The sequence below is a fragment of the Heteronotia binoei genome, chromosome 3, assembly GCF_032191835.1.
Source record: "Heteronotia binoei isolate CCM8104 ecotype False Entrance Well chromosome 3, APGP_CSIRO_Hbin_v1, whole genome shotgun sequence".
Lineage (NCBI taxonomy): Eukaryota > Metazoa > Chordata > Lepidosauria > Squamata > Gekkonidae > Heteronotia > Heteronotia binoei.
The window spans coordinates 90,292,499-90,312,266 of record NC_083225.1 but is presented as its reverse complement, the minus strand read 5'-3'; the positions used below and the strand labels follow the sequence as shown (position 1 = coordinate 90,312,266).

Here is a 19,768-nt window from a genome sequence, read left to right as displayed (position 1 = left end):
CCTTGCGGCCCATCCCATCGATCTTCCTGCCCTCCTTGTCCGGTGGGGAGGAGTGCACCTTCCTTGCCTTCGAGGAGGAGGAGACGACCACGGAATTCGGACGTGGGTGGGTGAATAGAAACTCAGCACCTGCTTCCTGAACCCTGTACATGTGGTCCAGGCGTTTAGAGGAGACAGGTGTGGAGGAAGGCTTGTTCCACGATTCTTTGATGGCCTGCAGAATCACCTTGGTGACCGGAAGGGCCACCGCAGTGGACGTGTTCCTCTGCATTATGTCGAACACGTTGTCGTCCACTACGGGTTCCGGTTGGATCACAGGCAGTTTAAGGGTGGAAGCGATGCGCCTCACAAGGTCGCCATAGGATTTCAGGTCTTCCGACGGCGAGATCGGGAGATCCTCCGCCGTGTTGGAACCAGGCGAAGGCTCCAGATCAGGGATCTCACTGTCCGACTCCGATGACGAGGAGTCACGCTGGGCGGAATGCTCGGAGAGCCTCGGTGTCGACTCTCGCGGTTGGAGTTGCACCGACGAAAGTCTCGGGGGAGCTTCGACCGGGACTAGCTGTCGATCCGGGGGGACCGACACCGACGCCTTCCGGGAGTGATGCGAGACCCTCGACGTCGCAGAAAACACCGAAGCTTGTTCCCAGTCTTGGTAGTCCTCCGGGTACCACCGACAGGATTCGTATCGGGAGTAGGGAGGTTGCCACCGCCGTTGCTCCCATGGTGGTATCGGGAAGCGTTGCGGGGTGTAGGCTAGGTCCCGCCGGGGTCGGGGCTTGAAGGGCGGGTCTATGACCGGTGCCGAAGCGTCCACCCCCGACGTCGATCCGCTGCTCGACCGACGCCGCGAGCCTGAGGATGAAGACCGTTGGGTAAGGTCAATTTCCGGTTCCTGCTCCGACGCCGACAGGCGTTGTTGGGCTGCTGGGCTCCTGCGCGGGGAAACCCGAATCGATTTCGGCGGTTTTGCCGATGCCGATGCGCCCTCCGACGGAGAAGGAGTGCGGGGTCGCTTGTGCTTCTTCTTCGATTTCGCCTTTTTCGGATCTCGGGTCCCCGAGTCCTCTCGGCGTTTTTTAGCGGGCGTATCCACCAAACCCTCGTGGGGACGCTTCGTGGAGCCACGCTCTTCCGGCGATTCCAAGGTCAGAATCGGAGCAGCATCGGCCGATGCAAGCTCCTGTGCCGGGTTGTCGGTCGACTTCGGTGCCGAACCCTCCATCGGTCGATGGGGTCGAAGCGCCGATTCGGTAAGCGCTGCCGATAGCCGAGCCGCTCGGTTCTTCCTGGTCTGTTTCGAGAACCGAAGGCAATGCGGGCACGACTCGACTCTGTGCGCCTCCCCCAAACACAGTAGGCACAAGGAATGTCCGTCGGGGGGGGCAATCTTCCTCCCACAAGCCTGGCAGCGCTTAAAAAACCCCCAGCGACTTTCCATAAGCGGTCGCGCGGGAAAAGCTTTTTCCTTTTACTCAGAAACGTCTGAGAGAAAGGGAGGTCAAAAACGGAAGCGGACCACCCCAAAGGGCGATCCGCCGGACTAAAAGCAAAAACGCTTCTTCTTTTTTTTTTTTTTTTCTAACACTAACTAACACTAATAACTGGCTAACTAACTATATACAAATCCAAAACGGGCTGAAAGAGAGAAAAAGATCGCTCTCACCGACCGGAGAATCAGAAAGGGAACCTCTCTAGCGCAGCGGTCAGAAAGGAACTGGCGGGATTGCCGCGCGGGCGCCGGTGGGCATGCGCAGTGGGTCGCTTGCGCATGCCTGCTGGCGCCTGGCGCGAAAAAATCCCGGGCTTTTGCATATACCGATTCGGGGATCGGCGCAGGCGCACTATCCCATGAGTGTGAAGCACAGAGACCACGAAGAAGATCTACTCAATTTCTACTTTCGCTTAGTCTTCTGAGGAAAAAGGTGCTCAACATGGCAAAAACAGAACACATGATGAGAGAAGGGAATTGCAGTTTAGGATCAGCATAAAGGTAATACATCAGCACCTAGTTTCTTTAAATCAAACTAAACCCTCGGTGCCAGATGAACTGTATCCAAGGGTATTAAAAGAACTTGCAGATGTAACATCTGAGCCTCTGTCCATTTTTTTGAGAATTCTTGGAGAACAGGTAAGGGGCCAAAAGACTGGCGGTGGGCAAATCATAGCTTCATAGAGTTAGAAGGGGTCTACAGGGTCATCTAGTCCAACCCCCTGCACAATGCAGGAAATTCACAAATACCTCTCCCTAAGTTCACTGAATCAACATTGCTGTCAGATGTCCATCTAGCCTCTGTTTAAAAACCTCCAAAGAAGGAGAGCCCACCACCTCCCGAGGAAGCCTGTTTCACTAAGAAACCGCTCTGTCAGGAAGTCCTGATGTTTAGCCAAAAAATTTTGTGATTTCATTTCAACCCATTGGTTCTCGTCCAACCTTCTGGGGCAACAGAAAACAACTCTGTGCCATCCTCTATAATATAAGACAGCGCTTCAAGTACTTGGATATTATTATTCTACCACCTCTCAGTCATCTCCTCTCCAGGCTAAACCTGTCAAGATCATCCTGTATCCTGTTTCTGCTTTCTACTGTATTTGCTATCCCTCTCAATTTAGTATCATCTGCAAATTTAATAAGCATTTCCTCTATTTCTTCATCCAAATAATTTATAAAGATGTTGCACAAAACAGGTCCCCGCACAGATCCTTGTCACTCCTCCCCAAGAGGATGAGGAACCATTCACAAGCACTCTTTCGGTGTGATTTGTCAGCCAGTTACAGATCCACTTAACAGTAATAATAGAAGGCAGAGTCAGGATACAGGATGATCTTTACAGGCTGGAAAAGTGGGCTGAAACAAATAAAATAAATGTTAACATGGATAATTGTAAAGTTCTGCATTTAGGCAGGAAAAAATCCAATGCATCATTTAGGGTGTCTTGGTAGTAGTATGTCCGAAAAGGATCTAGGGGTCTTGGTGTACTGAACACGAGTCAGCAGTGTGATGTGGCAGCTAATAAGGCAAATGCAATTTTGAGATGTACCCAGGGGTAATTTTGTAGAAAAAGAGGTGCCAGAGCTCATTACCACAGCTCATATGCATATACCACACACCTGTGACATCACCAGAAGGTGTATTAAATTATATCAGCTCAACAACCTTAAAATGCTTCTTGAATTACAACTGACATAAGAAAACCTTACTCCCATCATATTTTTAAAATTACTTTCTCCTTTGTGGAAGATTTCCATCTGTTTGCTTTATATGTTTTGCTTATTTTCCCATGTTTTTGTGGAGGGGGAAATTTGAAAGTTTGTCAAATTTTAGAGTTCAGCAAAATTTTCACAGGGAGTTTGAACAATGGAGCCCAGAATCAAGTATATGGAGGCAGGGGTGGAGGAAGAAAAAAAAAACCACAATAAAATTTAGAAGTTCTGGAGCTCTGCTCCTGTGAACTCCTGCCCAAAATGAGGCCTGGCTGTACCAACAGAAGTATAGTGCCCAGAGCATATGAAGTGATGGTATTGATTTAATCTGCTCTGGTTAGACCACACCTAGACTATTGTGCTCAGTTTGAGGCACCGCAATTTAAGAAGGATATAAACAAGCTGGAACATGTCCAGAGGAGGGCAACGAAGATGGCGAGGGATCTGGAGACCAAATCGTTTGAGGAAAGACTGAAGGAGCTGGGTATGCTTAGCCTGGAGAGTAGATGACTGAGAGGTGACATGATAATCATCTTCAAGTACTTGAAGGCTGTCATATATTATAGAGGACTAGGAGTAAGGCCTGTGTGAAAAAAAATACAATGGGCTCTAGAAGGAGGCTCCAGGTGAGTGCCCCCCTTGCTGTCCTCTCCACCCACCCAATTGAAGATCTTCACTCCCTCCCCCCACCTCCAGGGGAGCTGATCACTGCCATTTGTAATTCTGAGTGACCTCCAGCCCTCACCTGGAGATGGGCAGCAGTGGTTCTCTAGGAGGAAATGGTATTGTACCTGTCTGAGGTCCCACCCCTCCTCAAACCTATCTCTCTGATAACACTGTTGGTCTTAAACACTTAAACTGCTTATCTGTCTACCCTGCAAAGCAGCCATTTTCTCCAGAAGTGATCTCAGCCATCTGCAATTCTGAGGGATCTTCAGCCCTCACTGGGAGATTGGCAACAATGGTTCCCCAGGAGGAAATTATTAGTTTGGAGTCTATGGCATTGCACCTGTATGAGGTCGCACCCCTCCTCAAAACTGTATTGCGAAATCCCACTATTCCTCCACCTTTCCATTTTAAACAAAGTATTGCAAGAGTTTTAAGCAAGTTTGTATTTTACGTTAAAGATATCTTTAATTGTGTATGTCTGTGTCCTTTATAAAGCTTATATCTCCACTACCTCACATTACATTTTATGACACACATGGCCTGGCTCCACGAAGTCCCATTTGTGTCAGATCTGGCCCTCCTAACAAATGAGTTAGATGGTTGCAGGGGAAAGATACAAGTGAAAAACAGACTGCAACATAAAAGGGAAACATCTAGCACTACTATCAGTACACTCCTATATTTAGCACTACTTTAGGGGTACAGATACGGATTATGCAATAACAGAAAGGATGATATACAATGATGCAAAATATAGAATGTACCTTTCACAGAAGTCATTCATGACACCCCAATAATTTTCTGGAACAACAAACCATTCACAGTCCCCTGGACCTATATTTATATTGACTGAGCAGAAGTTATTATTTTCTTGATGACCTGAAAATGTCAAGAAAAAAAACCCCAGTGGTTATGATTTATAGCACTCACTTGGCTTAACATATAAATAGTAATTACAGCAATTCACAGCTTAATTAAAATTTACTATATTCCTATCAGGAGATTCAAAAAATTTTTTAAATAACTTTTATGCCACCTTTTTACCTAGTTCAGAGTTGTACCTAAAGCAAGATTTCTCAAGATGACCATTTGACCAGGTTCAAATGGGAGTAAGGTATGCTAGTTCCAAGCCACCATACCCTTAACGTATGTTGGTTCCAAGTCATAGAGGTTTCAAGATTAATATCAACATCTTGAATAGGGACTTGAAGCAAACTAGGTGTCATTTTGGTGGACCACAACTGGAGTAATATGGTCTCTATGACCCAGTCTGTTCAGCTTTCTGGCTGCAGTATTCTATACCAATTGTAGCTTTCAGGCATACATCATCGGCAGCCCCATGTACAGCGTATAGCAGTAGTCTAATCTATATGTTCCAAGGGCATGCATGTCACAGTAAAAAAACCCACATAATATTTAATTAAAACAATAATTTTTATTAAATAGGATCAAGAGATTTTTTAACAGGTGTGATGCTGTGTCAACATACATATTGGGCACAAAAATATGTATCAATTCACTCTACAAAGTTGATTCAACAACTGAAATAATCAGGGTCAACTTCTTTGATCTGAAAAATATTAAGGCACGCTTTGAAGCAAGTCCATATAATTTTAAATGTGTCTTGTGATATTTTGCTCATGCAGCTAGCTTCCTGGCCTACAGAATTAGTTTCAAGGGGTGGGGAGAGGCAGGTCGCAAAGGGCTGCTGAGGAAAGAGGAAAGCAGAGCAGATGCTCTTCCATGCAAGGTTCACAAGATCCAACCCTATATGTGTCATTCTTTTAGGCTCCAATTCTATGTAAACTTGCTTGAAAGATTCTGGTGTTTGCTCTCCCTTTTCTTCTCAGCCTTTCATTCCATTCTCCTAGGTGAGTCAGGTTAGGCAGAGGGCATGTGGACTACACTGAAGATTTAGCACATTAACCAGACCTACAATAAGACTGGTGATGGCACTGTACTTTTATAGGTGCTGGGGATGCAGGTTAAATCACCTACTACAAATGTTTTTGTGTGCTAGCCTTAAAATCCGTGTTTTGACCACATCCCCTTTTAACTTTTTTTTTCATATAATGATTCTTGGGCTGAAGAGGGTATACCCTCTGTTGTTATGTATGCCAACAATAAAATAGATTTCGGGGTTGAATCCAAGCAAAGATTCAGGCCTCACCTCAATGCCTGTTACAAAGGCCTTTATAAGTAAACCAAACTGTGGACTGGACATAATTAGCCACCAGTAAAAATGAATATTAATACCGATCTCAGAGTTGCTTATCAGTAAAACGGAGCAAACTATGATGGAAGAGCAGTTATGCTTAAAACTGCTTCACTGGACTTGACTGTGTCATTTGTATTACGTGTTCACTATCCATATGAGACAAACTGTGTGACTGTAAAACTGGAAATGGTGAGGAAGAAAAGATATCCTTCGGGTTTTTGCTTAAGAATTCTCTGGCACAGAAGCACCAACTGATCTGTACAAGCCATTCTGAGCAAAGTAGGCTTCTAGTAATGAATATATAAAAATGCTATTTACTTCATTTATACTCTGCCTTTCTCAGTGAGTCTCAAGGCTGACTGAACTGATTTTTATATTTTGCAAAAACAATGAAGATATCCAATAAACTATGCAACAGGACCAGGTATCATGGATTAACTACCTGTGCCTCAGTGTTCCTCAGTTGTGAAATAGGACAAGTGTGTTGCTGTAGATGTGGTATAACTGTTTAAATTCTTTATGATATTGTGCATATATGCATTTGTGTGTATATGATATTCTGCATATATGCATTCTTTTCTAGTGACCCGGATCACCTGCTTTTGTCACTTAGTTAGTATTCTGCATGCACTTTAAATTTGCTTGAATTCTGTCATCCACACACATTGATTCATGATTTTCTGGCAGATCACCATCCTAGGCACCATACAGACCTTACACCAGAGGTGTCAAACATGTGGCCTGGATCAGGCCCTCCAGCAACTGGCTGTCATCTGCTTCATTTTCCCTTGCCTGCTTTTTTTTGGTCACCATTTTGTGTTTCTCCCCCGACAGGCCAGAGCAGCAAAGCAGCCTCTCCCTCTCCCCCCTCCCTTTTCCCAAAGGGAGGAGCAGCTTCAGCCAATGAGGGAACTTGGCTCTATAGCTCTGCTGGGTGATTAAGTTTGCCAGGCTCAATTAATCACTCTGAAGAGCTACTGAGACAAGCCTCTCTTTCTTCTAATAAATGGCTGAGGCTCCTCCCCCTCCTCATGCCCCAGGGAAGGAAAGAAAGATCCAGAGCTTCCTTTGCCCAGTTTCCACCATCAGGAGAGCTACAAAGAATGCTTTTAAGACTATCAACCTTTCAGTGAAGGTATGAGCTTTTTGCCTTGCTACAGAGAGAGAGAGAGAGAGAGAGAGTTTTGTTGGGCTTGTAACTGGGTTCCCCTCCTCTTTTTCACTGTACTCATGCCCTCCAGTCTTTCTCAATAGGAAAGCATGTGAACTATTTAGAAGAGAAATATCGGCATTAGGCTGAGAGTGTTTTCCACCCCAGGTTTACCCAGCAAATTTTCCTTATTTTTTTCTTTCACATTTTCCTTTGATTGGGGGTCTTGAATTTAGACTTCCCAGATAATAGGCTGACACTGACCATGGTACATGGCTGTTTCTCTGTTCTTGTAGTTGTTTTGGGGGGGAAAGTTGTATTTTTTTTTTAGTTGCAGTCATTTTTCTGCGGAAAATTATAGTTATGTAGACAAGCACATAGCCCTCAGTCTGTGCCATGGTGCCTTCACGTGTTCTTGACTAGTACTAGAAGCAACTTCTGTACAAAAGCTCACAATGCCCAGCTGCTTCATGTTCCTCTGGGTCTTAGGCTCAAAGCATTGACCATGAGATGTCTGTAATGAATGTCAATGAATCAAAAGTAGGTTTGCAGCTTACAGATGTGCACATCTGAACAGCACATATTCAAGACTGGTACAGCACAGACATTGTCTGCAGTTTTTAATGCAATAATTCATAGCAAGAGGTGACATTTATCAGAGACTAAAACAAAATCTTGCAAGCGTGCTAATTTTCTAAGCATGTTTTATTTTAAGCAAAAAAAAATAAATCTTTAATTGTGTGTCTGTGCCCTTTATACAGTTTATATGTCCGCTACCTGGCATTACATTTTATGATACACATGGCTCGGGGCTCAACAAGGTCTTATTTATGTCAAATCCAGCCCTCATAAGAAATGAGTTTGACACCCCTGCCTTACATGTTTTCATCTGTGAAATTTCAGAGAGAATAGCATGTATAATCCTCTAAGCATTTAAAAATGAGTAAAGGTTGGATCCAGAGATCCATCAGTGAAAGGTTTTATTGGCTGCAGATCTTCCTCACCCTGTCCAGCCATTTCTGACTCCAACAAAGTTGATTCCTGGGATTAAAGGACTTGCATGGGATAGTAATAATAATTATACAGGCTGTAAGGCAGTACAATGGGCGTAATTGTTCTTCCCCTTATCATGGAAGCTCAGTGACCAACGCTGATATTACTAATGCAGATCAGGTATGGACATTTCAGCGTTGGAAGGGACTGCAGGGAGTGAGGTGAGCGTAAAGCAGAGAAGATCCACCTTGTATGTCCAGATCACAGGATTCAGCCCTTCATGAACTATTTATGCAAAAAACAAGAACTATCTGCACTGAGTGGAGACTTGTAAAAAAATAAACAGAAAGATTATTATGGTCAAGAGAGCTACAAAATGAAGACACAAGGATTAAGAAATTATCAAAACTGAGGTTACAATGAATTGTTTGACTCTATAGGTATGGAGGAATGATCCAAGTACGCTATTTCTATTATTTACCTGGTGTCCTGCTGCCTGGTACCTTCATATACAACTGGACTGTATTCATTCCCAATATTGTGTGACCAATATGACTGAGTAGATTTCCAGCTGATACAACACGTACAAATGCAGGAAGCTTTGTCAGTTCATGGAGCTGCAATTTCCACCTGCAGAAAAGTGGCAAATTAATAGACTCATGGGGATTTCAGGGAAATAAAAATTACTGTAGTCCCTAATAACTTGTCCATTATTTGTGCATGTACTAAACACAGCAAAAATCTAAATGGGTGTACTGAGTATAGCACATGAACAAACAGTGAAAGCCAAGAACAAAAAAGGCACTGTGGAGAGAATGACTAAGGTGAAGTTCCCTACAGTCATATCTGCATTTTGGTACTTATAAGGTTTCTTTTCACACCAGGATATTTAAAAAAAAGTCTAACTTTTCCAAAAAGACTCAAGGCAGATGCTAGAGTTTGATTCAGTAACATCTTATAACTGATTATACTGCTAGTTAATGCCAGGTCAGCCAAACCATCACACCATCTAATGGGCACAGATATGTTCGGTTTGAGGCAGCATGATAGCCCCAATGGGGCACAAATGGCAAAAAGAAAAAAACCTGAAATAATTCTGACCAAATATCCTTCCTGTTGCAGACACTGCATTTGTAGGGGCTTTGGTCAATACATATTATTATGACCCTTGGCTACAATACTTGCACCATGAAACCATCCATGTGTTGAGTGAATCCCAGGTCAATACAGAATGATGTTATTACATAATTCAAATTCACTGGGTAAAATATATCACCAACACACTAGGCAAATACTGACAAGCTCCAGAAAGCTTAAATGCCTTCTATCCTTGTTTTGTGACAGAGTTCATTCTCAAGTGTGCCAAACTGGTATTTGTCGTGATCAGATCCCATGAAGCTCTGCTAGAAAAAGACTATCAAAGCAGTTGAGACCTGCCAAATGAGGAACTCTGCGATCTCATTATACAAAAGTGAACCGAGAAATCTGACACTAGCAGAGTGTGTTCTCTTCCTGTTCCACAGGTATTTAAAGACCTGGGTGTGTCCAGAGGGATGAGGTTAAAGTGCTCTTGTCCTTTGGCTCTTAGCCTGAGGCTTTCAGTCTCAAGGATAGCAGGAAGATCAGTAAAGAGAGAAAAAATATTGCTGTGCACTCTTTTCCCTTTCTTGTATTTATTCTTTTTCTTGTATTTGTAAACTGCTTTGGATCCTGATTGGGGAGAAAAGTGGGATGCAAATAATTATCTATGATTGTGCAAAAACATGCTCTATCACTGAGCTATGCTTACCAAGTTACTTTAAGAACCACTTCTTTCCTTCTACTGTTAGAGCCTGGGAGCTCATAATAACCTATCTGAACAGTTGCAGAAGAGAGGATAGCTACTGGTGCATGAACCTGAGATTTCACAAAGAGGTTATGAACCTACTTAAAGGAGACTTGAGTGGAGAAGGAAAATGGGAAGTAACAAGGTAAAGTTAGAAACAGCTTGAGCTACTGATGGCAGAAGTGGAGTGCAAGGAACCTGAGACTGCTCTGATTGGGAAACCAAGAGCAGAAGAAAGTTAATAACATTGTGGAATCTTACAAATATTATAGGCAAGAGTAAATTGTGCTAGAATTCCTCATGTTTATAAACATCAGTGTTACTGTTACAATAAATTCCCTCTCTCAGCTTCTGAAAATATGCTGTTTCATGTGGTGTTTCAGATATATCAGAAATGTCAAGATTCTGTCCTCACAGACAGTGACACCAAATTAAATAAAGTAATATTTGTATTAGAGAGATAAAGCAGTTTGCCCCCTTGAGAGGAATGTAAAATCTTTATCTACAAGTGCTTCAGGAGTTCACTGGTCAGGGTGAAATCATGGTGTGGGCTTGCAAGAGATAACACAAGTCTGGGGAAGCAGGGCAAATACTGTATTTTGGATACTGCTGCAAAGTTCATTCCTTTGATCTAATCAATAACCCAGAAGAAAGGATTTGAGGATCCAAGTATCCATTTCCATTCCTTCCCCCACTTGACACTTCTGAAATCTCCTCCACAGACGTTTAGTCATCTGGTAACTCTATGCCACTATTCCAACCAATTACTGTAATGTCTTTCTGCTTATACTTAGAGGAGAAATGCTTTTTGATCAGCAGTTTAAAAGTATTTCTAACCACAAGCCAGAAGGCACTAAATATCTTCTCCGGGAGCTTAATAAACATTGCTGAAGAAAAAATGATTTCATTATATCAATGTTCAGACAGAAATGGAAAAAACGACTTGAACTTCAGCTACGCAAGGATAGTGGATCTCAATGAAAAAATTGGAAGAACTAGGTTTCAGTTGTTCTGAATCCTTAGCAATATGTGTAAGTATATGTAAACATACTTTAGGTTATTACATTCAACAAGTACAGTTAAACATACTCCAATTTTTGCTTAAGGAAGGTGTCTAGAATAATTAGGTGAGGCAGGTCTAAGAGGTAAGCTAAATCAGTACTGACAACACAACATAAAAATTTGGTGTGTTGAACAGTTTAATCTTTCATACATAATTCAACTTACTTTCTGTCATCAGAAAGATCAATGTTGGTCCCAAATTTGATAGTTTTAAAAGGTCCTTTTCTCCTTCCAGAGCTGTAAAGAACACAAATAAGAGCCAGACTGTTAACAACACATAATTAGTTTATTGTATTTATATCTTTTAAGAATTTTTTTAAAAACAAACTTCTTAAAATATTATTTTTATAATTTTTTGTACAATGGATACCAATAGTATTCTACCTCATGAATCTGTTTGCAGAGTCCACTTTAGATAATCTTCTAGGATACTAAGCATGGATGATCACAGAAAACAAATTAATATATCTAAGTTCAGAAAAAGATTGTGCAAAGAGTAAAATAGCCCAAAGGTTCTGAGGAACAGGACTACTGAAAAAAATGGAGTAGCCTCACCAAGCCACTGAGACCAAACAATGATTAGTGGGTACACCTATTGGGATGAACCTCTTCAGAGAGAACATCTAATTCCTCTTGCTGCAGAGTTACATTCTTCCCCTCGTTGTCTCTCCTACTTCCAATCCATCACTACATCTACCTAACAAAGGGCACCAGAATGACTATTTCCAAAGATGATTATCTAGCAATTTTAGAGATAGCTTAGTAGGAGAATTCAGTTTAGATTTAGTTGACATTAGAAATGTGTATCCCTAATTGCTAGTCTGGGTTATGTTTATCACAACTCAGATGTTCCAGTGCGTTGTAGGCTTGGGTTTTATTCTCTTTTTCTACCTGCAGGAAGTACTTCTGCACAGAAGGGTGCTTTTTGATGCTGTCTCCCTGCAGACATCCATTTTGCCAACTCCCCCTTTTCTGGGGGGCCACTATCAAGAGGCACAAATGTGGGGCACAGCAGGTTGCAATGGGAGAGGGGGAAAGCTCTCCTTTACCTAGAGCAACTAGATAGGATCTACCAGAGAATTAAGAACATTGCGACTAACAGATTATGAGGATAATGGCATGAATGTAGTATGAATAGGGAAGAGGATGTTGTGAATTTTGCCACAAATGTGCTCAACATTTGAATTTACAGTATTTGACAGTGTCATTTAGACATGAACTGATCATCCAGCTGCAAAAATACACTGAACAGGTTTGCATTGAGTTTTTGCAAAACTGCATAATGCACAAAGATGCTCCTGATTCAAACAGATCAGCAGCAATTAGCATCATTAGGGACTATTTAGAAAAAAAGCAAAGGTTAGGAGTTTATTAAAGCAAAGAACTGATCTATGACAGATTGAATTGTCTATTTAAACAATTGCCTGATGAGCAGAGCCATTATGTATCAATTAAGGGATAGCAGAATTTACTTGGGCTATGTGAGATCCTGCATGTGCACAGCATGGTTAGGCAGGAATATAGTGAAGTAACCTGCCAAACAGTCATGAACAAATCAATGAATAGTTGAACCAGTCACTGAAAAAAACAGCTTCCTGTCTGTGACTGCTAAACAGGATGTGAGTCAAACTAGCGGTTGTTTAATCATCCCAAAATGGGGATGCAAATACAAAGAGAATAAAAAGGGAATGGACATACAACACATTACAAACCACAAGACCTGCCTGCAAACTTCCATGGTTCTTTGCTTATATACTTCACTTCTTCTAAACAGTCTGCTATTTTGTTACAAAAACAAAAACTAAAAGCAAATGGTTAGTGAAATTAAAAAGCAAGTTTCCTTCGATAGGCAAGTTTCCTTCAGATAGGAAATATATGTTCATTTTTGGTCTTCTACAGTCTGTTTCTTCAGAGCACACCTCCCAAATAATCAGGATTTTAATCCTGACATGAGTGATAACAGTTCATCCATGTCTATTGACCCAATACTGATAAATTAACTTTAAAAAAGATTAAGAGGCGTATAAATGTCTAGGGCAAAAGTAAAGACAGAACTAGTTTCTTCAAAAATTTCTTTCAAAACCAGTTAAATATTAAATCCAATCAACTCACTTATCAGAAGATGTTGATTCATTATCTGAGTGGTCCTTATGGTGACTTTTTTTCTCATTTTCTTCCTGCAAAGGTTAATGTGATATTTTAATCATATATTACAAGAGCTTGGTACATATAATTTATAAATTTGTTAATAAAATAGACTCCCAAGGATACCATGTCACATTTATCAGATACTAAATTTTCTTTCAAAGGCATCATGAGCCCGATCTATAATATTGCAAACATATCTTTGTGACGTTTATCACAACTCAGCTGCTCCAGTGTGTTGTAGGCTTACACTGTAGATTACATTGACTGACTCTATGGTTCTGTTTTCCTACCCTTTACTTCTAGTGTTAGTTTATCATTTTTAAATTTCAGTTTGTGGAGTTCATTAATTAGAATGCCTGAATTTGTTATGATTTTCAAGATTAATATAAACAGATATAATATTCATTTTGTAGTTCCAGATCCTGTTTTTTTAAATGTTTCAGATTCTTTTTAAGGTATCTCTTTTCATCTCACATAACCACATATTTGTCCCAACACTGTACACTTCTAACAGAAGTTGTTCATTTTTTTTCTTTATCTTGTTATTTAAAGAAAACAATAACCTAAGATTCCTTCTTTCACACAATGTATGAGTAGAGGTTATATCAATCGAAGATTGTTTTATGCTGCTTTTGTCACAGATGTCACACCCTCAGAGATCAGTGGATTTCTGTACCTCTTCTGAACCCACTGGAGAAATTATGTTCCAAGACTCAGTACTTGGAAACAAGTACTAAGGGAGGGATGGTGGCTCAGTGGTAGAGCATCTGCTTGGTCAGCAGAAGGTCCCAGGTTCAATCCCCGGCATCTCCAACTAAAAGGGTCCAGGCAAATAGGCATGAAAAACCTCAGTTTGAGACCCTGGAGAACCGCTGCCAGTCTGAGTAGACAATACTGACTTTGATGGACTGAGGGTCTGATTCAGTATAAGGCATCTTCATATGTTCATATTTATTCTAACATTATTGAACATATTTGTCTTAATATACTGAATATTTCTCTACTTGATAACATTAATATGTGAAGCTCCAGACATGTCCCTAATCTCCAAAAAGTCTTGGGTGCATTCTCTGATCTTTCTATCTTACCTTCTTGGCCCACAGAATCAGTAAGGTTTAATGCTCCTTGCAGCCCTGCACCCTCCAACAGCACTGGAATGATCCACTAGCAATTAAAAAAAAGCTCATCTGGGTCCCTGATCAGCCCATTCAAGTACTCAGAATGCATCCACCCACACAGCCAACATTGTATTCCTTTTCTGGCACCACCTTTTGTTTCTCTTATAGCTCATTAAAGTTTTACCATATGCAATTCTAGACAAGGGTCTCCTAACAGAAGATGTTCATTTTATTCCTTTATCTTGTTATCTAAAGAAAACAATAACCTAAGATTCCTTCTTTCACACAATGTATGAGTAGAGGTTATATCAATCGAAGATTGTTTTATGCTGCTTTTGTCACAGATGTCACACCCTCAGAGATCAGTGGATTTCTGTACCTCTTCTGAACCCTCTGGAGAATTTATGTTCCGAGACTTAGTACTTGCAAACAAAATCAAGCACATAAGTATAGTTTTTTGTACAATATTAAAAATATTAAGTTGCATTAAAGGAAGAAACTTGGGTTTGGAGGCTCTCCCCTCACTTCAGGGTTATCAGAAAGGGGGAGTGGTTGAATGTCCTCTGGGCACTCCCTATTATACCCTAAGGAGACTGGTTCCCCATACAGTATAATGGAGAATCAATCTGTGGGAGTATCTGGGGGGTTGTTTTTTGAGATCGAGGCACTAAATTTTCAGCATAGCATCTGGTACTTCTCCTCAAACTCCCTCTCCCCAAGTTTCAAAAAAATTGGACTAGGAGGTGCAGTTCTATGAGCCGCAAAAGAAGGTGCCCCCACCTTCCATTATTCACAATTAGGGGAAGACATTTAAAAAGAACATGGTCCCTTTAAATGTGATGGTCAGAACTCCCTTCGGAGTTCAATCATGCTTGTCACAACCTTGCTTCTGGCTCCGCCGTCAAAGTCCCCAGATATTTCCTGAGTCAGACCTGGCAGCAACCCTAATCTACATCCCCATTTTCTTAGAGAAAGAAATACAGACATAAGCATATTTTTTTACTCCCAGGAGTTTTATCTGATGTTAACATTTCACTGATAACCCACTATCTTTCAAAAGCCTACAACTCCAGAATGGACTTGCTTAAAGGTTTACTTGTGCTTAAAAGAAAACAATAATCAAGAGTCAAATCTTTAACAGAAACTTAGTAACCCTTAAAATTAGTAAATACAATTACAATAGCCCACTTACCTTTAATGATTCCTGGAATGAGGAAGCCTGGTATTGTGCATATTTAGCAATAGTAGTTTGGGATTTACTGCTTTCACAACGCCATATTTTTTTTGTTCCAGTAGGGTCCCAGTTTTCATCTGATGGTTGTAACAACTGTGTCCTTACTTCTACTAAATGTTCATTATTAGCTTCTACCAATGTTTTAGTTGAGAAGAGTCCCAGATCTGGAAAACAGTATACTTAATGATAGATATCAAAAGTGCAGTTTAAAGTTATATTTATAACCTGATTTGTTCTGTTATGTACTCTAAGTGCATATATAGGATTCCTATAGGCTATATAGGAGGTCTATGCATGTAAAGACCAGGCACATGTCTGCTTAGCTTTAGAAATATTATTGTATCATATAACATTCAACCATGTCCTTGGACCCAGTGTACAGTGAACATCGATACACAAGCAATCTAAAAGTATAGATGTACCAGTTTTATCTTGAGGATCTATGCATTAAAAATATTACACAGTCACATAAATGCTTCCAAATGAAACAAAAGTTGTCATAACACAATTGTACAAGTTTAGGTTTCCAGAAGCATCTTTTTGGGAAACTCAACAAATGCCCAATAACATCTTTTAAAAAATCTATTAGCAAGCTTCCTGAAATCCTAACATGGTGTGTTCTCTATATATGTCAAGAAAAAAAGCAAGGAAACAACTGAATTATGGAGTGCACTTGCATAATTTTCATTTTAATTCAATATCAGAAAGTCAAGACGGGCATTTTTATTGTTTTTGTTACATATCAGGAATATTGCTATTTTTATGGAAATACTGGAACAAAACTCTATAAATTGCCCTTCTTCACTTTTGCATACAAAATTCTAATCACCTGAACAGGAAGTGAAGGTGGAGAGAGAGAGAGTCCCTGGCCCCTAACTGATCCATGGAACACTGGCCCTTGAAACTTTAAAGGTTTATTATTTTCAATTTCTACAATAATGGCCTTTTGAACTTTAAAGGGGCATTAATTTTCAATGACTGGGATGGTAGCCAACCTAGCTGTGGGCTATCTTCCTCAGAGCAGGAGCAACAAGGGAGAAGGAAGACTATGTCTCTCCCTCATGCCCTGGTACAAACTCCAGAAGACCAGGTCTTTCCATTGATAAAATGGCCTTTTATAGTTTAAAGGGTAGAGATGCTGCTGAACAATTGGGGTCCCTCTACATAACAGGTGGTAGAGTGTTTCCAATATTTACTTGCAGGGATATTGGCATTGGAAAAGCATTTCATGGCATCAGATGCTACTGATCCAATCTAGGAAAAAGAAGACATTGTATTAGGCTGGCAATACTGAGATAAACAGGTTGCTTACCTGTAACTGATGATCTTCGAGTGGTCATCTGTGCAGTCACACACATGGGTCTTGCCGCAGGCAACGGATCCATACCTCGGAGCTCCAATAGCTCGCCTATAGCGTCTTTTGGCGCGCTTTCCTCCCGCCCTGGGGAGCAGGCAGCGACCGCGCATGCCTGGAGCGGGGGGAGAGCGCCCATTCCACTCAGTTTCTTCCAGCCGCCGTTGGCACTGACACTATACAAGGTTAAGCAACAATTACAAGAGGCCAGCAGCGGGGAAGGCTGGGTGGGCGTGTGTGACTGCACAGATGACCACTCGAAGATCATCAGTTACAGGTAAGCAACCTGTTTATCTTCTTCGTGGTCTCTGTGCAGTCCCACACATGGGTGACTAGCCAGCTAAATGTCCTGGAGGAGGGTGCTGGTAAAAAGAAAGTTAGTCACGTAATCCAAACACATCATATGCAACCACATCATATAATGCAACGTAGAGATGGAAGCGGATGCACTCACCCCTGGCTTCAGTGGAAGATGGATCTGAGGACCGCTTGACCGAAGGAGGCGTCCCGTCTCGCACGAACGTCTAAGGCATAATGGGAGACGAACGTGGATGGAGAGGACCACGATGCAGCCGCACAAATGTCCTCTAGGGAGACGCCTTGCAGAAAGGCCGAAGACGTCGAGACCGCTCTAGTAGAGTGGGCCTTAAGACCTTCGGGCAGAGGCTGTTTAGCCAGTTCGTAGCACAACCTGATGGCACTAACTACCCATTTAGACAGTCTTTGGGTAGAAATTTTGTGTCCCTTGTGAGGGTTCCCGTAGGCCACAAACAGATTAGGGTCCTTACGGAAAGGTTGTGTACGATCAAGGTAGAAGGATAAAGCCCTTCTAACGTCCAAGGAATGCAGGGCTCGTTGTCCCTGGTCGGATGGGTTGGAGAAAAACGTTGGTAGAGAAGTTGAGGTTGATAAGTGGAACTGGGAGACAACCTTAGGAAGGAACGCAGGGTCCGGTCGCAGAACAACTTTGTCCCTGTGGAAAATAGTGTAGGGAGGATCGTGACGGAAGGCGCATAAGTCACTTGCCCGTTTACCTGAGGTAAGGGCTACCAGCAATGCTGTCTTCCAGGAAAGAAGGTTGAGGTCTATGGTAGCCATAGGTTCAAAGGGAACTTTCATCAGGCAGGAAAGGACTAACGATAAACTCCAAGTCGGGACAAAGGGCTTAACAGGTGGATTGAGGTGCAACATGCCCTTAAGAAAGGACTTAGACAAAGGATGGGAGAACACAGTTTTGCCATCAACCGGGTTGTGGAAAGCAGAAACTGCAGAAAGGTGAACCTTTAAGGAGGAATAACAGAGTCCTGATTTTTGTAGAGAAAGTAGATAATCAAGGATCAGGTTAAGGGGTGTTGATTCTGGCTGCAGATGATTAGATGTCGCAAAGGAACAGAAGCGCTTCCATTTACGTTGATACGAAAGTCTAGTGGAAGGCTTCCTTGCGTTGAGGATGATGTTGGCTACCTCTGTAGAGAGGTAGGCGGATGTATTCTCCAGGCTGCCAGGGCCAGGACTCGAGGGTTGTGATGAAGAACCTGACCGCTGGCCTGAGAGAGAAGGTCGCCCACAGGAGGAAGCCGGCGGTAAGTGTGGTGGGACAGTTGAAGAAGCCTCGTGAACCACGGTTGCCGAGGCCACCATGGCGCAATGAGGATGCAGTCCGTGCCATCCCGTGCTATTTTCACCAACACCCGTGTCAGAAGGGGGGTTGGTGGGAAGAAGTAGTGAAGGGGACCTGTCCAGTTGTGTAGGAAGGCGTCGTTGCCCCTCCTGGAATAAAATTGAGGACATTTGGCATTGTCCCTGGAAGCAAAGACGTCCACCTTGGGTGTTCCGAAGCATCGGAAGATACGCCGAAGGTAGGTCGGATTGATGGACCATTCGTGGTCGTCTATGCGAACCCTGCTGAGGGAGTCGGCCAGAGTATTCTCCACACCCGGGAGATGACTGGCAGTCATGTATATGTTGTGCTTGACACACCATTCCCAGAGCACTACGGCTATACGGCACAGACGGAGGGATCTGGTGCCCCCTTGCTTGTTTATGTAGTAAACTGTTGCCATATTGTCCGTGGAGATCTGAACGTGCCGGCCCCTTATCAGTGGGAGAAAGGATTGAAGAGCTCTGTGTACCGCAATCAGTTCTAAGCAGTTTATGTGCATGGCTCTCTCGGAGGTCGTCCTAGATAGTTGTTCAGCTTGGAATTTGTGGAGGCAAGGTTGAACATTTTCCTGGCCAAAGTGTCCAATTTCCTGCCCTCTCGGTCTGGAGGTGTTGGATGTCTGGAGGGCTTAGCCTTAGTGGCTGAATGCACAATAATAGAATTAGGTGCTGGATGAGAAGCAAGAAATTTAGCCTCAGGAGCGTGAACTCTGTAGAGAGAGTCAAAGCGTTTAGAGGTGGGTGGGACTGAAGCAGGCTTGTCCCAGGTTTCGCGGAGGCCTTCGAGGTGCACAGGTAGCATAGGAAGCAGTGAACCAGGTGGAAAGTCCGCTCGTACGAGGTCATGTACGATGTCAGAGACCTTAGGTGAGTCCGACGGAAGAGTAATGTTTAAGGCTTCGGCCATGGTGGTGATCAGATGGAGATAGGCCTTGGACGCATCCGATGGAGAGAGTCGGGGCTGTGGCGCCGAGTCCGAGACTACCGAGTCTGGATGGTCCTCAGAGTCCGATGATGCTGACGAATCGGCGTCGGAGCGGAAGTCCTCACCCGAAGGAGGATGTGGAGGCGGGATCGGGTCCGAAGGGACGGTCTTAGGCTTAACGATCTGATCACGCTGGTCCGTAGGGG

The 19,768-nt window shown here is 42.7% G+C and overlaps 1 protein-coding gene across 4 annotated transcripts in view; it reads right to left on the bottom strand.

Moving 5' to 3' along the window:
* KDM6A (lysine demethylase 6A) overlaps nucleotides 1–19,768 on the bottom strand; it is a 317,940-nt gene that overhangs the window by 33,533 nt on the left and 264,639 nt on the right. For all 4 annotated transcript variants that reach the window (XM_060234177.1, XM_060234176.1, XM_060234178.1 and 1 more), the window contains 5 exons: nucleotides 15,580–15,785; nucleotides 13,234–13,298; nucleotides 11,287–11,358; nucleotides 8,716–8,864; nucleotides 4,638–4,752 (listed from right to left, as the gene is read on the bottom strand). In XM_060234177.1, coding sequence (XP_060090160.1) covers nucleotides 4,638–4,752; nucleotides 8,716–8,864; nucleotides 11,287–11,358; nucleotides 13,234–13,298; nucleotides 15,580–15,785 — 607 coding nt within the window. The remainder of the gene's footprint in view (nucleotides 1–4,637; nucleotides 4,753–8,715; nucleotides 8,865–11,286; nucleotides 11,359–13,233; nucleotides 13,299–15,579; nucleotides 15,786–19,768) is intronic.